Source organism: Pelophylax lessonae (genome assembly GCF_965119305.1).
Source record: "Pelophylax lessonae genome assembly, chromosome: 1".
In the NCBI taxonomy this organism is placed as follows: domain Eukaryota; kingdom Metazoa; phylum Chordata; class Amphibia; order Anura; family Ranidae; genus Pelophylax; species Pelophylax lessonae.
In genome coordinates this window covers 466,840,850-466,853,905 of record NC_138768.1, presented here as the reverse complement: position 1 = coordinate 466,853,905, position 13,056 = coordinate 466,840,850, and the positions used below count along the sequence as shown (strand labels likewise).

General features: G+C 46.2%; 1 protein-coding gene across 1 annotated transcript in view; it reads left to right on the top strand.

Moving 5' to 3' along the window:
- The first annotated feature begins 406 nt into the window (after positions 1 to 406).
- The window catches only part of CIMAP1D (CIMAP1 family member D), a 32,696-nt gene continuing 20,046 nt past the window's right edge, over positions 407 to 13,056 (top strand). The window contains exons 1-3 of the mRNA XM_082242686.1: positions 407 to 544; positions 893 to 1,003; positions 1,517 to 1,630. Of these exons, the coding sequence (XP_082098812.1) occupies positions 493 to 544; positions 893 to 1,003; positions 1,517 to 1,630 (277 nt within the window). The 5' untranslated portion in view covers positions 407 to 492. The remainder of the gene's footprint in view (positions 545 to 892; positions 1,004 to 1,516; positions 1,631 to 13,056) is intronic.

The following is a 13,056-nucleotide window of genomic DNA, read 5'->3' as shown; positions in this document are numbered from 1 at the left end:
CACTTCCTTATTACAAATATTAGATGACCAATATCTATAATGGATCTCTGTAAAGGTGCTCATTCATCATTATCTTCTAATAATCCTAAATCTAGGTGTACAGGGCAGAGAAATGGTTAAGTAACATTCATGAACTATCATAATGAAGGTGTTCTTGCTCCAGTGGCTTGGAACCCGTAGGAGAGGGGCTGATGGGTGTGTTTGGGAGATAGCTTACGGATAAGCTTACACATATTAGAACATCCTCAGGTCACATTACCATGGTGTGACCTACAAGATAACTGAAGAGCATCCTTGACAAGAAACCCCTGTTCATCAAATTAATGAGCAAAAGCTATCTGCTATTTTTTTATACGTTCTCTACAACCCATAAACTTTTACATCTGTATGGTATTTTAAAAGTTTTCTGTGTACATTTTATTCCTTTTCAAGAGCTTTTTAAAGGAAATAACGAGGATAAACAAGATAGATAAATAACTGACATTGAATAAAATGGGAGAGCACACAGAAAGAAAAACACCGATGATTGCAGCTAAAGAAACAGGTAGGTAAGCATGTATTGCTAGATATTACTACGTACCATGTACCCTGTTTGTTTCTCTTCTCAAACTCTTTTAGAACTTATTCAGTAATATAAAGCAAATTTGAATGTACTATAGTAACACACAATGACCAAAGATGAGCTTTGATCAGTAAATTGACTTATTTAGTTTGCTTTCTGATTGAGTACTGTAGTGAATATGTTTTGCATCGATTTGTTGCCAGAAAAAAAACTGAAATATACAAGTATCTAATTTCTCCTCCAAATCATATTAAATATTCTGTTTCCTCCATCCGGTATTCCTAAGTTCCTCCTTCATTCTGTAACTCTTTGCAACGTCTTTTACAATAGGTCCTGGTCCTGGTCGTTACAACCTTCCGCCAACTGTAGGGTTTGTAGGTCATGACTATACAAAACATTCCAACCCAGCTTATTCTTTCCACGGACGGCCAAGCCATTCTGGTGAGTATGATCCTTATGAAATCTCTGTTAAATTTTTGTAAGTAAAAAAAATCATGTCACTAATTTACAGTATATCAATGTTTACAAGTAGTTACTTTTTTATTTTTCCATGCATGTTCTTGAAGGTTACAACATCGATTTTGTTTTTGGCGTAGTGTTTGAAATTGTTGACTTGTAGTTCTCCAGTTTTTGCTGGAGTCAACCATAGCTTTACTTTGCATAGCGTGTATAGATGTCACTGTGTTTGCATGGATTTTTCAAAGTACTTCCCCTCTAACATAATGTTGGGGTAGTTTAGATTTTTTTTAACAATATTTTTTTGATAATTCATTTTGATTTTTTTTAATAATATGCATGAATGTTTGACCTTAGGAACATTAAATTGTAAGCTCCACTGACTCTGTCAAGGCACTGTAAATAATATCTATAATTAGTACTCCTTTTTATTTTTAGTTTTTCTCACTTATATGCTTCCAATGTATTTCTGTATGTTGCTTCCTTGCTTTCCAATAGCTCATGTTAATGATTCCAGCCCGGGACCTCGCTATTATGTGGAACCATGCTTGACACGCTTTGGCAGAAGTGCTGGACCTGCTTATTCCATTCAGGCTCGAGGCAAATCAGCTGGTAGGTCCAAACAACACTAAACAATCGATCTGTAGAATAAAAGCTTTTTTAAAACAATATTCTGAGTTCATGAATGTAACTAGAATTTAAAGAGCCCATAGAAAACTTCATCCAGCAGAAAAAAAATGCTAAAACACCCTTATTATTACAGTCGTGTAACACAGGCCTTACCTACAAATTGTGAGTACTATTTTCCATCATACACCATTGCAACAACCAAAAAAATAGATAATAACTAAATAAAATAAAAAATACATATTGGCTTTCTCTGTATTCCTGCCTTCAAACTCAAGGTTCTTTCTTGGAACACAAAAACAGCCTAAAATGTGCTTTTGTCCATCTACTTTAGTGACCGTTTGGGGGGGGCGGGGGAGAATTTCACCTTACAAAGGTGGCAAGCGTGAAAAAATGCCTCTTTACAGTGGTTATCAGTTGGAGGGAGAATGATCCCTATTGGTAGTCAGCAAAGGAAGAGTATGCCCCATGTTTGTGGTCAGTGGGAAGAAGAATGCCTTTTCGTACATTGCTGGTCAGTGGAATGAAGTCTCAGCAATAACATATGTGTTAGTGGTTGCTTACCTGAGACAGCAGAAGAAGGGAGAAGCTTCTTCACTGGGAATAGATTACTCTGCCCAAACTCGTTAGACACTATTAGTGAACAACAGATATTGGCTGAGTCCAAGGGAAGAATTGCAGGTGAGAGCTATGCAGGGCTCTGCTACCCACTCCCCTTGCCCCAGGCTACATAGCATCTATGGCAATAGTTCCACCACTGGCTGAATTAAAAAAGTATTTGGCTACCATATGTTCTTTTTCGCTATAAATGAAAAATGTTTTCAAAAAACTAAAGTAATTTTACTAATTTTTTTTATTTTAATATTTTGTAAATAGATTTAATTTGCTTTCAAAATTTAGATTATCATTCCATAACACAGATTATCACTCCCTAATAAATCTGTGAGTGTGGATGAGCTGCCTATTGAGAAGCTATTTAAGGTGGTAATAAAATAACACCTGAAAGAAAAAGTGGGGAATCAGGATAAAATAAAGCTTTTAACAATTAAATGCTCACTGTGTTGAACTAAATAACTCCACATCTAAATGATATTTCAGTTTGTGAAATAAACTTTTTCTGTCTAAGGTTAAAATAGAGTGAGATAATTTATCCATTTTCGTCTGTTGGTCCTATTATGTCCCTTGCTGTGAAAACAGGGAGCTCTAATTATGTATATGCATGATCTTTCCTCCGTTTTGTCTTGCATTTCTTCCAGTATCTATGGTTGTCTCTTGTCCATGATGTATGACACTTTTACATGTCTAGTCCTACCTATGGGCAGAATACGTGAAGTCAGTTTGTCAGTCACTGTAGCAGGCATTCCAACCTGCAAAAACTCATTTAAGCGAGATGGCACTCCACGTACATATGACTTAGGCAGCCAGAAAATGTCATGTCCTTATTCATGAACAAGGACATGACATATTATGACAAAAACACAACTAGTTATTAAAAAAAACGTTTGCAAAAAAAAACGAAAACATATTGCAACAATTTACACACGCTAATGCACATAGCTTTTCTACTTATTTTGAAAACTGCTGGCGGTTACTGCTGGTTTGGTTACTGCTGGTGGTTATTGCTGGTGGTTACTGCTGGTGTGGTTACTGCTGGCGGTTACTGCTGGTGCGGTTACTGCTGGCGGTTACTGCTGGTGTGGTTACTGCTGGCGGTTACTGCTTATGTGGTTACTGCTGGCGGTTACTGCTGGTGTGGTTATTGCTGGCGGTTATTGCTGGTGCGGTTACTGCTGCTGGGTAATGCTGGCGGTTACTGCTGGTGGGTAATGCTGGTGGTGGCTGCTGGTGAGTAATGCTGGCGGTTACCACTGGTGGGTAGTGCTGGCGGTTACTGCTGGCAGGTAGTGATGGTGGTTACTGCTGGTGGGTAATGCTGGCAGTTACTGCTGGTGGGTACTGCTGGTGGGTAGTGTTGGTGGGTAATGCTGGCGGTTACTGCTGGCGTGTACTTCTGGTGGTTACTGCTGGCTGGTAATACTGGTGGGTAATGCTTGCAGGAAATGCTGGTGGGTATTGCTGGTTGGCACTGCTGGCGAGTATTGCTGGTCATGCGGGTACTGCTGGAGGAAGCAGTGCAGTAGAGAGCAGAGCCGCTGCTTACTGTATGGCTCCTGTCACAGGCGGAGTGCATTTCATATCACTTCACCTGTGACAGAGCCAGAACTACAAAGGAAGCAGCGGCTCTGTCACTGAAGACTGCAGACATCCTAAGTCTCCCGCGGCAGCCGGGAGATTTCACGGCACTTGCGGGTGTCCGAAACTCACGAAAGGTGTGGGAGACTTGGGATGTCTGCTGTAGTACATCTGTAACTGTTGGCTGTGAAAAGTATGTGATGCAACTTGAAATTTGTAACTCCCCAGTAATAAGGTGAAACCGACAACTATAGATAAAGATAGAACTTTATTTGTCGATGACTGCCTGATAAAAATATGAGAAATGGTTAATGCAAAGACAGCAACAAGTTCAATGTTTATAGGTGGATTTAAAGTTTTGGCATTCGAGCGTCAGCTAATTCTTCCTTATATAACTAAGCTAACTGTAATATAAATATTGAACTGGAATGTTGGTCTGCTTTGGGGCCCGGGATAACTGTGCAGTAATAACTTACTCTGCAAAGTAAAAGTAGTAATGTACACTCTCTTCATGAGCCTGTTCACACTACCGCGACCTCTAAGTCGTCTCATAAGGGGCGACTTGTTAGCGCGACTTTCAGCACGACTTCAGCGCAACTTTGCGCGTATTCAGCGCGACTTGTATGATAGATGACTTTGTACGACTTTGTATTTGGCCAATCAGAATATGATGGTTCTGGGTCATGCTCAATCACACAAAAAAAAGTTTTAAAAAATTGTCGTTTTTGATAGAGAGCCAATTATAGAAAAAATTATTGAAAAAAATGAGATTTCTTTGGATTTAGTGTCTGGGGGGTCTAAAAAGTGTACCTGTGAAGTTTCAGCTCTGTAGCATGTCCAGAACCAGAAAAAAAAGATACTTTTTCTTAGAATTTTTAGTAGCACAGGGATAGGGCTCCGCTCCTTTCACACCTGGTCGTTTTTTTTTCAGGCGTTTATTGGGCATTTTTTGGGCGTCTTTGGAGGCAGGCATAACATCTGAACTTCTGTGTAGGGGTATATATACACACACACACACATATATGTATATATACACATACACACATATATAGGTGTGAAAGGAGGGTAACACCATCCCTGCAAATAATTTCAGTAGCGCAGGGATAGGGTTCCGCTCCTTTCACACCTATATGTGTGTATGTGTATATATACATATATGTGTGTGTGTGTGTATATATACCCCTACACAGAAGTTCAGATGTCATGCCTGCCTCCAAAGACGTCCACAAAAAAGCCCAATAAACGCCTGAAACAAAAACGCCCAGGTGTAAAAGGAGTGGAGCCCCATCCCTGCTCTACTAATAATTCTAAGAAAAACAATCTTTTTCTTATAGCGGTCACCCTGACATGGAGGAGTTCTGTCACCCTGGCATAAAAGGAGCGGAGCCCTATCCCTGCTCTACTAATAATTCTAAGAAAAATCATCTTTTTCTTATGGCGGTCACCCTGAAATGGATGAGTTCTGTCACCCTGGCATAAAAGGAGCGGAGCCCTATCCCTGCTCTACTAATAATTCTAAGAAAAATTATCTTTTTCTTATGGCGGTCACCCTGACATGGATGAGTTCTGTCACCCTGCCATAGCAGTCAGAGTCAGTTCACCCTAAACTACACTACGGTCACCCACACACTTAACACTTTCCCTACAGAAACTAGATTATTGAATCTAACTATAGTGGTATATAGTAGCCTAACTACACTGCATATCCCTTTCCTCACACTAAGTGTCCAGCAGTGCCACGTATCAGTGCCACGTATCAGTGCCATGAATCAGTGTCCACCAGTGCCACGAATCAGTGTCCACCAGTGCCACGTATCAGTGCCACGAATCAGTGTCCACCAGTGCCACGTATCAGTGCCACGTAGCAGTGCCACGAATCAGTGTCCACCAGTGCCACGTAGCAGTGCCACGAATCAGTGTCCACCAGTGCCACGTAGCAGTGCCACGAATCAGTGTCCACCAGTTCCACGTATCAGTGCCACGTATCAGTGCCACGAATCAGTGTCCACCAATGCCACGTATCAGTGCCACGAATCAGTGTCCACCAGTACCACGTATCAGTGCCCCGTATCAGTGCCCACAAGTGCCACGTATCAGTGCCACGTAGCAGTGCCACGAATCAGTGTCCACCAGTGCCACGTAGCAGTGCCACGAATCAGTGTCCACCAGTGCCACGTATCAGTGCCACATATCAGTGCCACGTATCAGTGCCACAAATCAGTGCCACAAATCAGTGTCCACCAATGCCACGTATAAGTGTCACGAATCAGTGCCCACAAGTGCCACTTATCAGTGCCACGTAGCAGTGCCACGAATCAGTGTCCACCAGTGCCATGTATCAGTGCCACGAATCAGTGTCCACCAGTGCCACCTATCAGTGCCACCTATCAGTAACACGAATCAGTGTCCACCAGTGCCACGTATCAGTGCCACGTATCATTGTCCACCAGTGCCACATATCAGTGCCACGTATCAGTGCCACGAATCAGTGTCCACCAGTGCCACTCACACAGACCAGGCAGAGATAATAGTATATGGGAACTGTAGGCATGGCTGCAATGTGGGGAATGCCTGGCTAATTTTCCTTCTTCTTCCTGCAAAGTCGGATCACAAGTCGCTTCAAATAAGATAAGGATCCGACTTGGAGGCGATTCCCATTGAAGTCTATTGGGACAAGTCGGACACAAGTCGCCTCAAAGTAGTACAGGACCCTTTTCTGAAGTCGGAGCGACTTCAGTAGTGCCAATTAACACGGCTCTCATTGATTTACATGGGATTTATGTCAAGCGACTTGGGGCGACTTGAGGGCACACAAGTCGCCTCACAAGTCGCGGCAGTGTGAATGGACTCTAAAGGATAACTTCATCTTTTGCAGGTAAGAAAATGTGAATTATTATTTTTTTTACTCTGCGGCCTGTAAGGCATTGCACCTGCGATCAGGAGAAGGTAGGTGCAATGCCAGGATCCTACAGGATCCTACAGATAGACATTGTTAGCATTTACTAACAATGCTAATCATTAATACACAGGATGTTGTTGTTGTGCCTCTGGAACTATGAAAAAATAATACTGTACTTAGTTCCACCCTAAATTACAAAAAGGGGTATCTATCCCAAAGTCAAACATGGAAATATCAATCCCAAATGGGATTGGCAAATGGGAAGAGGGACGTTGCGATACCAAGGGTGTGTAATGGAAAATGTAGATGCAAAAACATATAAAAATTATCTTTTTATTAAGTCCAAGTAAAAAATCAATATTCTATAGTAGCATCACAAGATCATAAATACAACAAACATTAATATTACAACATGTACAGCACCGAGGTGTTTTGGAGTCCATATGTCTTACTGTACATGAGTGATCCTTTGTATTGTTTTTGAATCTTGTGCACTTTTAATGATTGTTGTAATATTAATGTTTGTTGTATTTATGATCTTGTGATGCTACTATAGCATATTCATTTTTTACTTGGACTTAATAAAAAGATAATTTTTATATATTTTCTACATTTTCCATTACATTTCCTTGGTATAGCAACGTCCCTCTCCCCATTTGCCAATCCCCTTTGGGATTGATTTTTCCAAGCTTATACCAATATATATTTTACAAGATGTGCTGCATAAGTATGGATTAACAAACCCAATTTTTTCACATTTCCTGGACTCTGCACTTCTTCAGAGTTGATTAACATACTTTGCATCAAGACAAAACTGTTGAGGGTTAAGCCCCGTACACACGTACCGATCGTCGGCCGAACGATCGGCCGTCTTTTGTCCAGGGCTGTCCTGTCCGCTGAAAAGTGCAAAAGACTGCACACAAATTTTGTCTGCCAACAACAGCCGACTGCAGAAGTGATGGTTAACTTTCCCTGTGTTTTTTCTTTTCTGAGCATGCCCAGTCTTGCAAATCTGCTGTCTGTCGGCCGAAATCTGTACTGACTGGCGAACAATCGGCCGTTCTGGTGTCGGCATACAAACATTTTAATGCCTGCAGGACAGATTCTGTTCGGCCGAAAATGCGCTGTTGGCTGTCGGAAGCATCATACTAACAAGCCTACAATCGGCCGATCGGTCGGCGGCCGAATATTTGCGGCCGACAATCGGTACGTGTGTACGGGGCTATAGTCATAGGTGAAGCTGAGTCCTTTTCATGGAGAGAATATGAAGTTACAGAGGCTGATAAAAGGTGTTAAGAAAGAGAAGTTGGGAATGACAACTCTGAAAATGTCATTCACCGGGTCCCTCCTGCTGTACTTTCTTAGAAAGGATTTACTGAATAAATTTACTTTGAGACAAATTGCACTTATTGTTTTTGTCCCTTTGGCCTGATCTTAACGATTCCACCCTCTCCCTCTCAAGATGGTTGCAGGCTCTGTTTGTTTTACATCCAGCAGTGAATGGCTCCCTCTCCTGGCTGAGTTGGGAAATAGAAGTAAAAGAGCTGCCATTTTCCAGAATGGTGAGCTATATATTCAATGTGAATGAGCTCATACATGCATTTAAAGCAGATTTCCACCCATTTTATGTAGTCACTATCTGTCTTCTCCCCTTTGAGCATGCTTTTCCTAATGTCATTTTTTTTTTTTTTGGTATGCAAATACCTTTTTTCTTCTTATTTCAGCTGGAGTTCAGACAGCGGCCACCTGGGCGATTACGTCTCTAGGCGATTCATAAGGGCTCCTGGGATAGCGGCGTCATATATCCCAGGAGTCCCTTGCGAATCGCCTACTGGCGAAATCTTGCGTTAACAGACTTCCATTACCTTCCTGTCATGGTCTTACCTTCTTGCTGTTCTCCTTCGTTTGACATGTGCTGGCGGCCATCTTGGTTTCTGGGTTTCTTGTAGCCTCCCACCCTGCGGCTCCTCCTTCCCACTGGGAGGAGCTGGATGCCTAGCTCATATATATAGGAGGTCTGTGGCTTCAGTTCCCTGCTTGGTCCTCCTGTGTTCACATGCTTCTAAGACTGCTGCTGCTTCTGGTTCCTGTTCCTGGCTTCGTCTGACTACCCTGCTGGTTCCTGATCCTGGCTTCGTCTGACTACCCTGCTGGTTCCTGATCCTGGCTTTGTCTGACTACCCTGCTGGTTCCTGACCCCTGGCTTCGCAAAAGACTCTGCATCAGTTTCGCCATTCGTTTGGACTTTTGCTTTACAGCTTGTTTTTCAATAAAGCTTTCTTATTTTCACTTATCTGTTGTTGTACGTCTGGTTCATGGTTCCGTGACATTAGGACCAAGCCATGAATTCTGACGGTACAGGGCCATCCTCGCTACCCACGCTGGTTGCCAGACTTGATCAGCAGGATCACCTGTTGGGTCGGTTCGCCGTGGCGTTGCAAACCCTGCTTGAACGCACGGTACCACAGGCCATGAATTCTGACAGTACAGGGCCATCCTCACTACCCTCGCTGGTTGCCAGACTTGATCAGCAGGATCACCTGTTGGGTCAGTTTGCCGTGGCGTTGCAAACCCTGCTTGAACGCACGGCTCATTTCGCTCCCGTTGCCGATGGGTCGGTTGTCGCTCCTGGGCCCGCTCCTACTGCCGCTCCGGTTGTTGCGCCAGAGTCTACCCCGACACCTGTTGTTGCGCCTGCGGTGTTTCGGGGTATGTCCGGTTCTGCCCCCCTTCCACAGCGCTTTGGGGGAGAGCCAACTCAGTGCCGAGGTTTCCTTAACCAGGTGGGCATTTATTTCGAGTTGCTGCCACATGCCTTTCCTACTGAGAGATCAAAGGTGGGCTTCTTAATCTCGCTGCTCTCGGACAAGGCCTTGGCCTGGGCCAGCCCTTTATGGGAGAACAACAATCCGGTGGTTGCCGAGTTTTCCGGTTTTGTTGCTTCTCTTCGGAAGGTATTCGATGTGCCGGCTCGTGCTGCCTCTGCTGCGAAGCTCCTTATGTCCATCAGACAGGGTTCACGATCCGTAGCTGAATACGCCATTGAGTTTCGTACCCTGGCAGCAGAGGTGGGCTGGAATAATGAGGCTCTGGTCGCTGCTTTCTCTCATGGTCTCTCGGATGCCTTAAAGGATGAGGTTGCAGCTAAGGACCTACCAGTGGAGCTCGAGTCTCTTATTTCTTTCCTGATTTTGATTGACACCAGACTCAGGGAGAGACCTTCCTTTAAGGAGAGTCTGCGGAGGCCTCCTAACAGATTGGCGCCTACCTTTGTTGTCCCACCCGTGCCTCCCTCTCCTCCCACGCCTCCTGGGGATGACTTGTCTGGGGGTGAACCCATGCAGCTGGGGTTTGCTCGCCTGTCCGAGGGGGAGAGGGTACTCCGGAGACGCGAGGGCCGATGCATGTACTGTGGTCTCGGTGGGCATTTTCGGTTGGCATGTCCGAACCGTCCGGGAAACGCTCGCACCTGAGATCCTGTCTGGGGCAGATCTTGGGTGGAGTCTCCTCGTCCCCGATTTCCCGTGTTGACAAACCACTGATCACTGTTGTCCTCTCCTGGGTCGGGGGCTCGGTGACGACCCAGGCGTTGGTGGACTCTGGTGCTGGTGGTTTGTTCATTGATAGTGTGTTCGCTGCCGCCAATTCCATTCCTCTGCAGGCTCGAGGTTCTCCTCTGGCTCTTGAGGCGATAGACGGCAGACCCCTTCTGCCGCCACACGTGACTCATGAGACCCTTCCAGTGGGGTTAGCCATTGGTGCTGTCCACAGAGAGTCGGTCTGCTTCCAGGTTATTTCGTCTCCACACTACTCTGTGGTCTTGGGGTACCCCTGGCTCCAGAAGCATAATCCGATTTTCGATTGGAGATCGGCCGAGATCCTCTCGTGGTCACCGCAGTGTGGGGCTAGTTGCATCCATGGGCCTGTCAAGTTGCTGTGTACTTCCTCGGACTCTCTGTTGCCCCCTGAATACGAGGAGTACCGGGATGTATTCGATAAGGTGCGCGCGGTTGCCCTACCTCCGCACCGCCCATACGATTGTGCCATCGAGTTACAATCTGGTGCCGTTCCTCCTCGTGGCAAAGTCTATCCACTGTCGGTAGCGGAGAATGAGGCCATGGAGGAGTACGTGAGGGAGGCGCTTTCACACGGACACATTCGCAAATCCTCGTCCCCGGCAGGGGCTGGATTTTTCTTTGTGAAAAAGAAGGGCGGTGAGTTGAGGCCTTGCATCGATTACAGGGGTCTCAATCGCATCACGATCAAGAACGCTTACCCGATACCCTTGATTTCCGAGCTGTTCGATCGCCTTAAAGGGGCCACAGTCTTTACCAAACTCGACCTGAGGGCGGCATATAACCTCGTAAGGATCAAGGCGGGCGATGAGTGGAAGACCGCGTTTAACACCAGGACCGGTCATTATGAATCCTTGGTTATGCCCTTTGGGCTGTGCAATGCGCCCGCAGTCTTTCAGGAATTCATCAACGATGTTTTCCGTGACCTGTTGCAGCAGTGTGTGGTGGTCTATTTGGATGACATCTTGGTATATTCTGAGTCCATGGAGACCCACATTCTGGATGTCAAACGAGTGTTGCAACGGTTACGAGAGAACAAGCTTTTCGGTAAGCTTGAGAAATGCGAATTTCACCGATCCCAGGTAACCTTCTTAGGTTACATCATTTCCGCTGAGTGGTTCTCCATGGATCCTGAGAAGGTTTCGGCTGTCTTACAGTGGCCCCAGCCCAGTGGTCTTCGCTCCCTGCAGCGCTTTTTGGGCTTCGCCAATTATTATCGGAAGTTCATCAGGGACTTTTCCATGCTAGCCAAGCCTCTCACGGATCTGACCAGGAAGGGCAGTAATTCCCAGGTCTGGCCGCCCGAGGCCATCCGAGCTTTTGAGGCTCTAAAGTCCGCCTTTGTGTCAGCTCCGATTCTGTCGCATCCCAACCCTGGGTTGCCCTTTGTCCTCGAGGTGGACGCGTCGGAGACGGGAGTAGGCGCCCTTCTGTCTCAGCGTAGAACACCAGAGGGTCCTCTGCTTCCTTGTGGGTTTTACTCCCGGAAACTGTCTTCCGCGGAGTGCAACTACCAGATTGGTGACAGGGAGTTATTGGCCATCGTGCAGGCTCTTAAAGAATGGAGGCACTTGCTCGAGGGTTCGGTGGTTCCGGTCCTCATCCTGACGGACCACAAGAATCTGACCTACCTCTCTGAGGCCAAGAGATTGACACCACGTCAGGCCAGATGGGCTCTGTTCTTGTCACGTTTTAATTACGTGGTCTCCTACCTACCTGGTTCCAAGAACATCAGGGCGGATGCCTTATCACGGCAGTACTCCGACCTGTCCAGGGAGGAGTCGATTCCGACTTCGGTCATACCTCCGAATCAGATCCTGGCCGCCATTCGCACCAGCCTGACCTCTCCCCTGGGTGAGCAGATTTTGGCGGCTCAATCTGGTGCTCCCTCTGGGAGACCCAACGGCAGATGTTTTGTGCCTGAGGAGTTGCGCACTCGGTTGTTGCGAACCTACCATAACTCCAAGACCGCGGGGCATCCTGGAAAGAATCAGCTGTCCTGGGCTGTTTCACGTCTGTTCTGGTGGCCTTCCCTACGTTCCGACATCGCCGCATATGTAGCGGCATGCTCCGTTTGTGCCCAGAGTAAGTCTCCTCGGCACCTTCCGTTGGGCCTTCTGCAACCCTTAGCCACCGGGGAGCGCCCATGGTCACACCTGGGGATGGATTTCATTGTGGACCTCCCTGCATCCCGAGGCCATACGGTCATTCTCATGATTGTGGATCGGTTTTCCAAAATGTGCCACTGTGTTCCTCTCAAGAAGTTACCCTCTGCAAAGGAGTTGGCCACGATTTTTGCCAGGGAGGTCTTCCGGTTGCACGGTTTGCCCAAGGAGATTGTGTCGGATCGGGGGAGTCAGTTTGTGTCCAGGTTCTGGCGCGCCTTTTGCTCCCAGTTGGGGATTCATCTCTCCTTCTCCTCGGCCTACCACCCTCAGTCCAATGGGGCCGCAGAACGATCCAATCAGGCCTTGGAGCAATTCCTTCGTTGCTATGTCTCCGATCACCAAGACAATTGGGTTGACCTCCTGCCTTGGGCTGAGTTTGCCAGGAACACGGCGGTGAACTCTTCCTCTGGGACGTCTCCCTTCATGGCCAACTATGGGTTCCAACCTGCCGTGTTACCGGAGGTATTCTCTCCCCAGGATATTCCGGCTGTGGAGGATCACCTTTCCGTCCTACGTGCTTCTTGGGTACAGATCCAGAGGTCCCTTGAGGTCTCTGCGCAGCGCCAGAGACTCCAG